This window comes from Vulpes lagopus, chromosome 8 (genome assembly GCF_018345385.1).
Source record: "Vulpes lagopus strain Blue_001 chromosome 8, ASM1834538v1, whole genome shotgun sequence".
NCBI classification, from domain to species: domain Eukaryota; kingdom Metazoa; phylum Chordata; class Mammalia; order Carnivora; family Canidae; genus Vulpes; species Vulpes lagopus.
In genome coordinates, this window is record NC_054831.1 from 131,088,563 (window position 1) to 131,101,659 (window position 13,097).

General features: G+C 39.8%; 1 protein-coding gene across 5 annotated transcripts in view; it reads right to left on the reverse strand.

Moving 5' to 3' along the window:
- Positions 1-257: 257 nt before the first annotated feature.
- Positions 258-13,097, reverse strand: part of DDI2 (DNA damage inducible 1 homolog 2) — a 40,346-nt gene continuing 27,506 nt past the window's right edge. For 2 of the 5 annotated variants that reach the window (XM_041765736.1, XM_041765738.1), the window contains exons 8-9: positions 11,831-12,020; positions 258-6,824 (exon numbers count right to left, since the gene is read on the reverse strand). In XM_041765736.1, the coding sequence (XP_041621670.1) occupies positions 4,933-6,824; positions 11,831-12,020 (2,082 nt within the window). In that variant the 3' untranslated portion in view covers positions 258-4,932. The other 3 variants (XM_041765739.1, XM_041765741.1, XM_041765740.1) reach the window with 3 other exon arrangements.

Genomic DNA, 13,097 nt, shown 5'->3' on the forward strand with positions numbered 1-13,097 from the left:
CCTGTGTCTCTGCCTCTGTTTCTCTCATGAATAAATAAATAAAATCCTAAAAAAAAACCCCACCTTTTTGTTTGTTTCTGATTCTATTTAGAAAAATAATTTTAAAAACTCTTTTAGAGCAATTTTAGGTTCATAGTATCTATTTCCATTCTGAGCCTGATTTTCCCAATCTCCTCTGAATCTGAAATTATTCTAGTATGACTTAAAAAATAAAACCCTGCCAATAGGCAAAAAGAGATCTTGCCCTTAATGCCAAAATTTGTTTCATTACCTCCTAACTAGATAGGACTTCACGAGGGCAGGCTTCCAATCTTGATTTAGTCACTCCTGTAACCCCAGTGCTCCCCAGTACCTGGCACACAGGCACTTAATGTTTGATGAATCAATAAACTTTTTTTTTTTTTTTTAAGTAAACTCTACCCCCAACATAGGGCTCACAATCCCAAGATCAAGAGTTCCATGTTCTACCGACTGAGCCAGCCAGGCGTCTCACGAGTCAATGAAATCTTATTCAAAGACTCATTCTGTATAGAGCCTTCAAGAGTACCAGATACATTTTCTTGGACTTTGTCTTAACCACCACAATACAGACAGTGCAACAAAGAACATAATAAACACCTAGAAACCACTTTTTGGTACTCCTGATGCAAAAACGCCCTACTGTAATTCTTCTATCTAGGGAAATCTAAAGATTTGATGCAGGGTAATTCTGAATTGACAATGAAGGTGAGTCTTAGGACCACTCCATGCACGCCTCTATCTCTAGGAAGGCCATTTTCAAATCCCCCCCGTCCCCCCCCAATACTTCCACTTTTATTTCCCACCAAAATGTGATGCTTCTATTTGGAGAAACTAAGGCACAAGAGAAAATCAAGTACATCAAAGGTTTACCCCTAATTTATTTATTCAATGAACTCCTAGGAACACTTCACTGAGAGCCCTCTAAGGTATAGAACTCAAGCCATGATTTTACATTTCTAGTTCTCAAGGACATGCTTCAAATTTACTTTCTTAAGAGGAATTGGTGTTTTTTAACTCTTTCAGAAAAAAAAGCTATTTTTATGTTACCGAACTCCTAACACAAAAGGTTAACATTCCATCTTCTGGGAAGGGAAACTCTTAATAACAGTTTCTTTCTAGCTCAGCCACAGACTATACTAAGTTACCAAATTCAAAGGAGAAATTTGGCTTTTTGGTGCTTGTGCTAGAGAATGGAAGAATGCATAATCTAATTAGCTTCTCTTAGGATATGTTGCCAGTGATAACAAGTTTGAAATACATAGTTCAATTATCCTGCTTGCTCTCATTACAGGTGGCAAACAGGAAGGAAAAGGAAGTCGGAATGCACTGCAACATTCCTGGCCAGCTATTTGCAAGGCTATTTTTATATACATGGTGGGATAAAAGCCACCTTAAATGGAGAATATATCTGTAGATAAAAAATTAACTGTAGGGTATTTGTCAATCACACATGTATATATACACATGAGCTGATGGTTAAACCAACTAAGTTTTTATGGCTTTTACTAGAGATAGAAAGCTGTGCTAGGGGAAGAACAGGCGGATTCCATTTTAACTAGTTATCATAAAACTCAGTGACACAGAGTTTCATAGATCTTTCCATTTTTATGCAACCCTCTCTCGCTGGAGAAATGCTTTGGGAAAAAACACATGGGTTGTGTCTTCCTTTAGTACATATGGAGACACGGAGCTCTGGGAGGTTTCATAGGCTCCGAGGAAGAACAGTTTTAACAGACACCCACCATCTCTCCAGTTCTCTTTGCCAAGCAACTGGCTATCTTTATATGTTGATGGCTAAGGGCCAAACTGTGGGATGAAGGCTGGCTGATGTCTAGAGGCCTAAACATGTACAGGAGGAATCATTTTTACCAGCTCCAATGGGCAAAATCTACAGCCTAGGCATAGCTGTCTGGTCACCAAGCACATTGCTACACATGCCAATCAGCTTAGGGTAAACTGCAAGTCATACAGGACAATCTTCTCCTCTCTTTGGTGAATAAACAGACCACCCTTGGAGGTGAGTGCTGACCACAAAACCATCCATTACTGGTTATGGCAAAGAAGCTGTCCAGTAAAATGGCCCATTACTATGCACGGCTGACCAGTAACTATTTTGTTGGCCACCAGAGGAGTTCACAATGATTTTATCTTATTTTTAGAGAAGTTAATCTTAAATTTCATTTTTAAAAAAAGTTTGACTTCTAAAACATTTTTTTTAGTAATCTCTACACCCAACGTGAGGCTTGAACTCACGACCCTGAGATCAAGGGTCGCATGTTCTTCCAACTGAGACAGCCAAGCGCCCCAAATTTCTGCACTTTTAATAAAACTGACAATGAAGTTTCACTAGTGTCATGTTCCTTAATTCCCTTTGTGTTTTAAGAACTGCAAAATTTAAAATGATTCAAAATCCTAACAGATATCAACAATTTTACTTTCATATAAATGATGGGACAGGAAATACGGTTTTAAAAATTGAAAGCAATTATACATTAAAAAAATAAATGATGAAAAAAGAAAAGGATAATTGGCAAGTGGGTTCAGCTCATTCAAAGTACTCCTAACAAGAATGCATGTACAACTATAGGCCTATTCAATTTTCTCCTAAAAATAAATATACATATGTAAAAAGCTATTATAATAAAACCTTTTCCGGGTTGATATTCTGTATTCCACCTGGGATTGATCCCCAAATCTCTGCACTGTGAAAACTGAGCGGCCAAGCCTGAGCAGTGCACCACTGCCCACACCGAAGACGATGAGGCCCATCTTCACACACAGGCTTTTTTGGAGAAGTCTGCTGTCATTGATAACTTCCCCCACCTCACTCCAACCTGACCCTAAAGATTTATAAGCTTAGAATAAATTCCCAATTATCACCCATAAAGCAAATACAGGGGGCCATTGCATTGCTATTGGATTTTGCTTCAATCATAGCACCAACTACTTAATTACAATCACAGCTCTTAAGAGTCGGTTGACAGAAATCCTATATGCAGTTTCCTAGTGCATCTTACATCTTTGGTGTGGGGCAGGCAAAAAGGGTCTGCAACAGGATCATCTGAAAGAACATCTTAAAGACAAGCTGGGTGACCCGCTGTTTCAAGCGCCCTCTTGAAAACAGTAAACCACAATTCCTTCTGTCAACCATCTCCTAACGTCAGGATCATGATGAATCTATGTGACTTTCCATCACATCACTAAAGTCTCATAACACACATACAAATATCACAGCAAAAAGAAAAGAAGATGGAATAGGGTAGAAGAGAAATGTCTCTAAGTGCCCCCAAATTAACATTTCAAAAACTCCTGAGATATGAGCTTCCATTTTGATTGTGCTCAATGACTCAAATTTTGATGGAAAGAATACGCTTTCAAAGAGAGTAAGACTTTAGACAAAATCATTTAACACTAAGTTCACGAATCACCCTCTCAAAGCATCTGTTTCAAACACACTGCGAACCAGAACTTGGAATCGGGAGTCATTCTCAAAATTCTTTTCAATAAAACCAAGATTTCAGATTCCTGCTAGGTACATAAGAGAGTTTATTTTCCAGGAAAAACTACCTAAAATCTATCCAGTAGGATTATTGCACAGTGGGGCCCACAGGACAATGGTTTCCAAGGGCTAGTCCTCATATAAAAAAAAGGCCACAATAAATACATCTATATACTATGCCCCACTCTACCTTGACATGGTAAACACAAATATGATGCATCTTATTTTAAAAAGAAAACTCCTGAGGAAAGAAAGGGATGGAAATCTCTACCAAGGCCACTTGAGTCAGAAACTGCAGTTACTATTTCTGGTGCCATGAAGGACACTCAACAAAGAGACTGACCATTCCAAGCACCAAGATGAACCAGTGACAAGGTTATCCCACTTCACAATATTTCACTCAGATCGCAGCTCAACCTGAGCTTTAGAAGAACTTCCTAGTAAATGAGCTTTGAAAGGAAATAAACTGCTGGCGATCAACCCATTAGCAGAACTTTAAGTTCATCATTAATCACTAAAGGTTGAGGTGTGATCTGTAAGATGCTAGCAAACCCACTATCTAGTCAATTCCAGTGTTTCGGCCATTATTTTTCACTCATAGTTCTTGAAACATCACCAAGACATTTGCAAACGAATTTATAGACTCTTCCCTTTTCTAGCTGGGTAGCACCATGTTTCACTCTGACGTTGACTCCCAACCCATTTCCCACCCCAAATACTTGGCAATCCATGCAGCAGCCTATGATGCACAAAGCAGCCCAAGTTCGAAACCCTCCCACCTCATTCCATAAAAAGGTCAAATCCTAACCATACAAATAAAAACATACCACTCTAGAATATATTATTCAATTATTCTTCAATTTCCTGTTGTAACTGATGAATCATCAATACACAGAGCACTAAGTATAATTCCAAACACCAAACCATGTGATCCAGTTTGTAAATGGACAACTGAGCCAACAAGCCATACCTTGCCTACAGCACAGACACAGCCAAAATGGGAAGTTAATCTGCTTTTAGCTGCATGGGTGGTGGGATTTCTCATGGTATCTGCTTTTTAAAGCATTCACTCTCATTCTAAAATGGTATGCTATACACAAAACCATCAATTTTATTCCAGAATACATCATCTTAATGGTAATAAAAAGCTTTTGTATGCACATACTGCCAATACATTTAAAAAGGCCCAAATTTTAACAAAGAGAATAGACAAATTCATCAGACAAGAGATAAGTTACTTTGGCCGAAAAAAATCTTTAAAAAAAATCTGGCTCAACATTCTGCTTGCAGGTTTCTACATATATCGTATATGTGATGAGTGGGGTGTGTGTGTGTGTGTGTGTGTGTGTGTGTGTACACGTGTATAGCTTTTCTTAAGGGAATGGAGTATGGTCTAGCCCCCTTTTCCATGGTTATGTAGGAACTACAATGTTCTTCGCTAGCAAAACGAGAAGTGCAAGGTCTGCATTTCCACCAACTCGATGCAAAGCCCCGAGAGCTTCCTGCAAAGTGAAGCCGGCACGGAGAATGCGATCAATGTCAGCAGCGGGAAAAATTAATGGTGAAAGAACGGAGGGACTTAGTGATGACTGGCTGGGAGGTGGTTCAAATTCAAGAAGTGGCCCTGCAGCTTCAGGACAGACATCTTCTCTGGTCTCAGGCCTGTCTGTCACCGGCTTGTGTGTGCTCTGACCCAAATCTTTAACCAATATGAAACTGGACAAGGACTTCATTTGCTCAGACGTGTGACTGACTGCATCCTCCTCACCTGCTAAGAGTTGGGGTGGAATGTCTACACCTAATGTGCAGTGTGACTGCTTAGACGTTTTAGCTGAGGCCAGAGTGGCAGAGCTGGTCTCCTTTACGGATCCCCTAGGCTTGGGGACACTTTCCTTCTCAGTTCCTAGGCCATCACCCAGATCCCCAATGTTACTATTTTCTACTACATCTACTCCAGCACCATTTGAAGTGTCTGTTAACTTTTCTGCCCTCACCGATACACATATGCTCTGATGAAAGGAGACTTGTGAATGGTCTTCATTCTGGGTAACTGTGAGACGCTCACTTTGGGTCCATCTTTCAGAAAGGTCCTGAATACCTGTGTGGCCCTCAGTTATCATTTCTGACTGATAGGTAACTTCTCCAGATGTGTTTTCTGAAGCTGGTTTACTACTAATGACCAGAAGTTCATGGAGTTCCTTCAAAGCTGCTGTTAGAGACGAGCAAGGTTCCTCTGCTGACTCCACAGAGGGCTGACAACTGCCACCAAGACTCAAGGAGGGGGAGCAATCCTCACCCTCTTTACTTATTCCAGACATTTCAACATTACTGTCTGGGAGCTGTAAATCCTGAGTGCAAACTGAATTACTCAAAATTTCAGATGAAGGAGGATTACATTTTGATGTTTCTACTTCCATCAAGGGATTATCTAAGGTGAGAGCAGATGCACCGATGTTCTTGACACTGGCATGCTGACCATCCGCTGAGTTAAGCATAGCAACTAGAGACTCTTCAGCTGTATCTACTTCCATAAGTGTTTCTGAATTTGAGCAGCCAAAGCATCCTGAAGGTAGAATATTTTCCTCTGTACCCAGAAGGTCCACATGGTGTTGTAGCCCATCTTCTTTCATTGTCGTTTCCAAATCAACACCTTTCTGTTGATTCTGTTGCCTTTCTCCAAGAATTTCAAAGTCCTCTGTGCTACAGAGATGTTCTTGATCATTTAGAGCATTCTGTTGTCCAACCCCATGCTGTTGATTCCCTGGTTCTTTGTGCTGCTGCAGGCCATTCACCTGACTCAGTTTCTGATTTTCTGGATACCAACCCTTTTCACCTAGAAACCCTGGTGGTTCTTGCACCCTACTAGTTGTGACAGATAAACTAGCTTGCTGTCTTGTGTGGAGAGATCTGAGGCCCTGGGTGCTTCTTTCAGCAGATTTCTCCGTATTATCGGCAACAATGGCTTCTTCGGAGGAATTCTGCAAAGGCATGGCTGGACTCTGGTCTGCTGGAGCACTGTCTGCTGAAGAAGCACTATTAGAAAGATCCTGTAGAGGAAGATGTTCTTTCTTTTCAGAGGTTATCTGGAATTCAGCTGAAGCCTTCAAAGCCTTCACAGCCTTAGGTTCGATGCTGTCGGGGTCACTGGGCTTCACAGGGCAGGCTGAAGCAGGGACGGAGTGAGCAAGACTCACAGGATCACCAATCTCAGGACTCTGTCCTGAACGATGGGCTGGATGGTTAAATCCGTCTGAAGTTGGTAATGAGGACATTCCCAGTGAGGTAGTTTCTTTACCGCTTTTCTCTATATGGAACAAAAAGGAAAAGAGATTAATTAGCAGGTTACAGAGGCCACCAAATGATCAGATGATACAAATCTATACAGGACAGAACAAAATCAGGTCCTTAAACTTGGGTTTGTCTTATATCCATAGACTTACACAAGAACCATTCTCACTGGGGTGACAGTTTAACATCACAGCATCAGAATAAATGTGTTCTTAATAAAACATGTGCACTCTAATTCAGTATTTTTCTTTAAGTACCATTAATAAACATCCACATAATGGCTGGGTCAGTGCTCAAGGCTGAGGGATATTTATGTATTTTTACTCTCCGTGAGTTCAGAACTCTGGAAGAGTTTCTCCAAGTGTGTTCTATCACTTGCCCTGAAATCACCTGGCATGTTTGCTAAGCATCAACATGGGAGGAAACCCACAAATCTGCATTTTTTAATAAGCTCCTCAGGTGATTCTTAAGCATGTTACAAATTTTAAAGATCTTTGCACTAGAATAATTCTCACGTCAATGCACTTTTAGTGTTTCAAATGTGAACCCAAAGGTTCTAAATGACAATTCTAAAACCAGCTCTATCTGGAACAGAGTGGGAATTATAAAGAGATAGGAGGATATGCTTAAGAATCTCCAGAAGGCAGAGAAATATTTAATTCATTTCTATCCAAACTTCCTGAAAATCAGGATAAAACTATGTGACCGTGGAGTCAAACAAAAATAAAGCTAAAGGTCAAACAGATTAAATCCAATCATCACCTTACCAAATAGGGCAAGTTTTAAAAGGATTATCAATTACTTTATCACATTAACATAGTACAACTAAGTAAGAACACTTAGGTACTTCGAGGGCACAGCAGGTGGCAGTCCTGGCAGTGGAGGGAGATAGTTCATAACAGTTTTTTGATAGGCAATGGCAATTTAGATTGACTGCAACTGATTGAGCACTCACAGGACGGCAGGCTCAAACACCACCTCACGACACCATTAATCATCAGCTCCAATCCTCCTTTTGCCACAGATCCAGTTAAACATTGACCTCTACACAATTAGTATAAGATCTTTAATTAAATGTCAAAGGCTGGTAACAATTACTTCACAGTACAATCTACTAGGGCAGATGTGACTTAAATGCTTCATGCTGATTAACATCCAATGTGGGCAGCCTGATCTTAAGATGTCATGAAGCAATCCAGTTAGGATTCAAACAGCTCTAAATCATTCTAACGCAACACTGGTTAACAGCATGAGAAGATAAGGCACTATGTCAGAAAGTTACTGACTTCTTGCAAAACAATCTGATAGCTTAGAGGTAAATAGGAAAACAGAATTTATGTCAGTGGCAAACTGTATCCATTAGTGTCTAGAAACACGGTTATTAGTTTTATTTATCAATCTAAGACTGGCTCTGAAAGAGGTTCAGTTGTGACTTAATGCCAACAGAAAAGATGTGTTATATGTAAAGTATCCACGTGAGTGGCATGGGGTATGTGATAATGGCCTTCTGGCACTGGCATGCCAGTTAGGACAACTGCATGAGGTCAACACGGCCTCGATGTGTTTGGCACTCACTATGAAAGCAGCACTTAGTCCTCCTGCAGCTGAGATGGTGGGTCTCACTGACCTAAATCCTAACTGTAGGGAGCACTGGGTCAGTACTACAGGATAGGAGAAAGGGACGAGGACAATGGATATTAAGACTAATTAAACCATGCCCACTTTTACCTCACCTTGTAAGGAAAAAGGAAAAAAGAAGAAATTGAATGCTAAGTATCTAATTACAACCAGCCTGCAAACAACCCCTATGAAGTCCCAGGTTGGTATTAAAAGACTTTCTTTCTCTTGGTAAATCAGCTCAGGCTGCCGTCTCCCAAATTTACACTCCAGGCAAAAGAGAGCAAAATGCCTCTGGGGGAGAATCTATCAGGTTAGGGAAAGATGGGAGAGCCAAGTGTCAGCTCTTCTTTCTGAGGGAATAAAACCTCAATCCTGTGAACCTGTGTCCCTAGACAAGTCACCTGGTCTAGGCTTCCACTTCTTCAGTGGATTGACAATTTCTACCCTTTGCTAACTGTGGCATTTGTGTGCAGTGCTATGAAAAAGAACTTTCACGTTTTCAGAAGAGAGAGACTCCCGAAACCCCTGAGGGTGTAGTTATCTCAATGACAATGTGCAGTGGTGCTGACATTCTTGATTTGATATATTCACAATGGTCGTTTTTACTGGGATTTCCCTCCCCTCCTTGGACTGTTCCAGTAGTTGAGAAGACTTTGCATAGGAAATTGTGCGAGATATGTCCCTATGCCAACACACAGATGCATATACAGGCTAGTTGTAACCAGATTAAACAAGGTGAAATGGATGGCGGAAGCTAAATTCCAAAACGGCTGCAGATACAGAGACTTTCAGACCACAGACGATAACTGGATGGAAGGCTTAACGTGGTGTCTATAAATACCTGGTCTGGGGCCCACTCCAGCTGCAGTACACACACACTACATGCATCATGGCTTCTGACGCTCTGTTTGAATTAGGAAACAGACAAGCAAACTTGGGTTAACAACGCAAACCACACAGCATGCAGGGTTTGTCTCCATTCCTCTGCCACCTTTACAATCAGGAACTGGTAGAGTCAAGCTTAGGGAATGTTTCGGTAGTCTGGTTGGTTTAATTCTCTCACAATACATAAAGCAATGTGTCAACTTCAACAGATTTTTCAATAGAACTTGGAAAGAAATGAACTTCACACACCCACACACATGGCATTCACGGGCAGACATGTGGGACGGGTGGAGAACAGAAGACCCATAGATGGAATCACACGGTATGGAAATCTTAAAGGTGAACGAACACTTGTAACAGTAACTTTCCAAATCTCCTTCTCAGTGGAGATTTATTTTTAGAAGAAAAACAAACCAAACTGGATTATCCTGGCTTAACTTACTTTTTAGCCAGTTTTTAGAAGATGTATTAGATATAGCTCCTATTCTGGTTCATTTTTCCATTGATAGAAAAGATAAAGGCACTCTGGTATAAGGTCTCCACCAAAGAAACAGTTTTTAGTAAAAATACTTTCATCTACCCTGTCCAGAGTCTTGCTTGTGATGATACTGGGAAGTCGGGTGTTCCAAACAAATAGGACCTGATGTAGAATTATTCCACTATTTAAACATTACAAAAATTAGTACAAGTCACGTATTGTAACAAAAGGTCACATGAGGAAAAAAACAAAACAAAACCATTTCCTTTCAATCCTTCAAAAAATATATTTAATTTTATTTTTAATGTTCTTAATCTCTTTGCCCAGCGTGGGGCTCAAGCTCATGACCCCGAGAGAGATCAGGAGTAGCACAGTCTACCGACTGAGCCAGCCAGGTGCTCCTCCTTTTAATCCTTTCAATTGGCATATTCTCTTCACTGCGCCTGAAAACACCTGTGGTTTCTATTTTAATCTCCTAAACTTTTTATTATAAGAAGGTAATTACCCAAAGAAGGTAACTGTTAGTAGGTTAGAAAGCATTGCTATCATCAGCTAGTGCTTCTCAAATAAAAATACGAAATTGTGGGGGAAAAACAGAGATTTCACAAGATGGTAATACATCTTCATTTTATGAATACCTACTATTATGACTGACAAGTTACTAAAAACAGGTAAAACCTTCTAAGTGGGTATGTCAAACTCAGTCATGCTTGCCTTGCAGGGAAGATTAAAACTATTAATTTAGTCTCTGACTGGTTGTTCAGAATTTTCCCCTTCCTGCAAGACAGTTAAATCATAACCAAAGCTGTACTTTATATTTAAACTCAAAGGTGCCAAAAGGTGTGACTAGATTATAAAAAAAGGCCAGATTGGAAAACTGCCTGCTACCCACACCCATTTTAAAGAGGCTCAGGGCTAGATCTCTGGATGTTCTCTAAGTTAAAAACACTGGCAAAACCTGGCTATTTTTAAAGCTCCAATCTCTTTTGTCTTTACAAGAAAGCTATTCCCTGGACTTGTAGCTCTAATACATTTTACTATACCAGAAAACACTGTGCGTGATATTAGTCACTGATGAATAATTATAGCTCAAGACTTTAAAATAAAATAACCCCAACTTAAAAGTTAATCCTCTTTAGCTTCTAGAAAATGTATCCCAGAGTCACTGTTTTATAACAGATGGGGGAAAATGATGCCATGGAGGTAGGATTTCAGCAAAAATGTGTCCTTCCAGTTAACCCAGAAAACTTGACTTGGTCTTTAGATTTAAACAAGCCATGACAATTCAAACTTAGGGAAAAATGATTAGGTATCACCATGTCAACAGCTGACATACTGTTCTAATTTGGCCCAAGGACACACTACGCAATCTCATTAAAAGCATAAACACTGTGTCTGATTACTATTCAATTATGTGTCTTATTGGTGGTTGTCTTTGGTGGCGGCACTTTAGGGAGATATTAAAAAGGTCAGGACTGCTTAGTCACAACGACAATGCTATCCTTCAAAGGAAATGGGCCTAAGAAAAGGAAAATAAAATTTCAGGGAAACTGTAGAACTCAAAAGGAAATGTCTGCTTACTGTAATCTTTTTTTTTTTTTAAAGTAGGTGCCACACCCAACATGGAGCCCAAAGCGGAGCTTGAACTCTCAATTCTGAGATCAAGACCTGAGCTGAGATGTAGAGTCAGACACTTAACTGACTGAGCCAGCCAGGCACCCCTGTAGGAAATTTTGTTAGGGGGAAAAAACAAAAAACAACAACAAAAAAAAACCCACAAGATTTTTTAGGAAGCCTTACCAAAATGTGCTTAAGCAAATAACTCCCCGATGTACCTAATAACACAGCAATGGATCTGTCGAAAGACCGAGGTCGTCTATATTGTATTCAGAGATAGGAGGCGGTGGTGAGAGGACAAGGAATACATCCATGACAGGACGATGACACGGATTAGAAATTATCCCCTCTGAATCTCCAACCTCCCTTGCTCACCGACCAATAACAACAAAGTTATTCGAGAGCTTGGCCACTGCAAATACCTGCATCCTCTACGGATTTTTGAAGAGCTTCTGCTAATTCTTGGTCTGCAATCTCCTCTGGCCGCACGTCCTCTCGCCCTGCCCCATATGCCAATCGGGCACACTCTGGTAACTCTCCCTCAGGAAGGAAGGTGGTCTGAGAGCCTGTGGTGCCGATCACGAGTACATTTTTCTTGAGGTCAATGGAACACTTAGAAGAAAGAAACCAAAGGCTGACAATAGTGGATAAAAGGCCATGCAGAAAAATTATCATGAATTTAAATATTTAAATTGTATTTAATATGCAAATATTTAAAGTAAAGTTTTAGCAGAATTCTCTTTATAGGATGCAGTTGACACTTACTTGTCTAACCCGACCCCTGTTCATTTCTGAATTTAAATGTAATACACATCACTGTACAAAATTTGGAAAAAGGCCAGGCATAATCAGCAGTCCCACTTTTTAGAAATATGTAAGTGACTTTTTCTTAAAAGCTGAGACACACTATTTATACATTCACATTTACATTACTATTTACATTTTGCTTATTGCATAAAGTATAACTTATATTTAAACTCAATACCAATGGTCTCAAAAGTGGTATTTGGGCAAGGCCACCTCTATAAAAGTATTCTTTATTTCATACTTACGCTACCCTCCTTTTCTGTGTATTTTTCTTAATCCTTGACATAGACAGTATACACATACATGTTTTATACCTACTAGGTTGAAGAACACTGGTCTATATCATGACTAACAAACACAGAGAGATGACAATAAATTGGGTTTTATTAACACAATGATTCACTCACCCCTTCTACTTAAAATTCTGCACTTAAAATAGACTATTATTGCAAAAATTTTTAAAGATTTTATTTGTTTATTCATGAGACAGAGAGAGGCAGAGACACAGGCAAAGGGAGAAGCAGGCTCCCTGCGGTGAACCTGATATGGGACTTGATCCCAGGACCCCAAGATCATGACCTGAGCCAAAGGCAGAGACACTCAACCACGGAGCCACCCAGGTGCCCGCAGTATGCTTTATAGGGATTTATTAATAAAAATCTCTTTAAAGAGTATTAGTGACATAAAAATATTGACTGGATCGGAAATCCTGCTGTGTAAAATCTCATTACCCAGGGGACACTAATTGATTCTTCAATCAGAAGACTTTATCTTTAAACAAATTATTAGGTTTCAGAGTAGAAATATAAATATTATAAGCAAATATATTTATAAATCATTCTCCCTGTACTAAATAAACATTTCTACTCTCAATGTCTCATT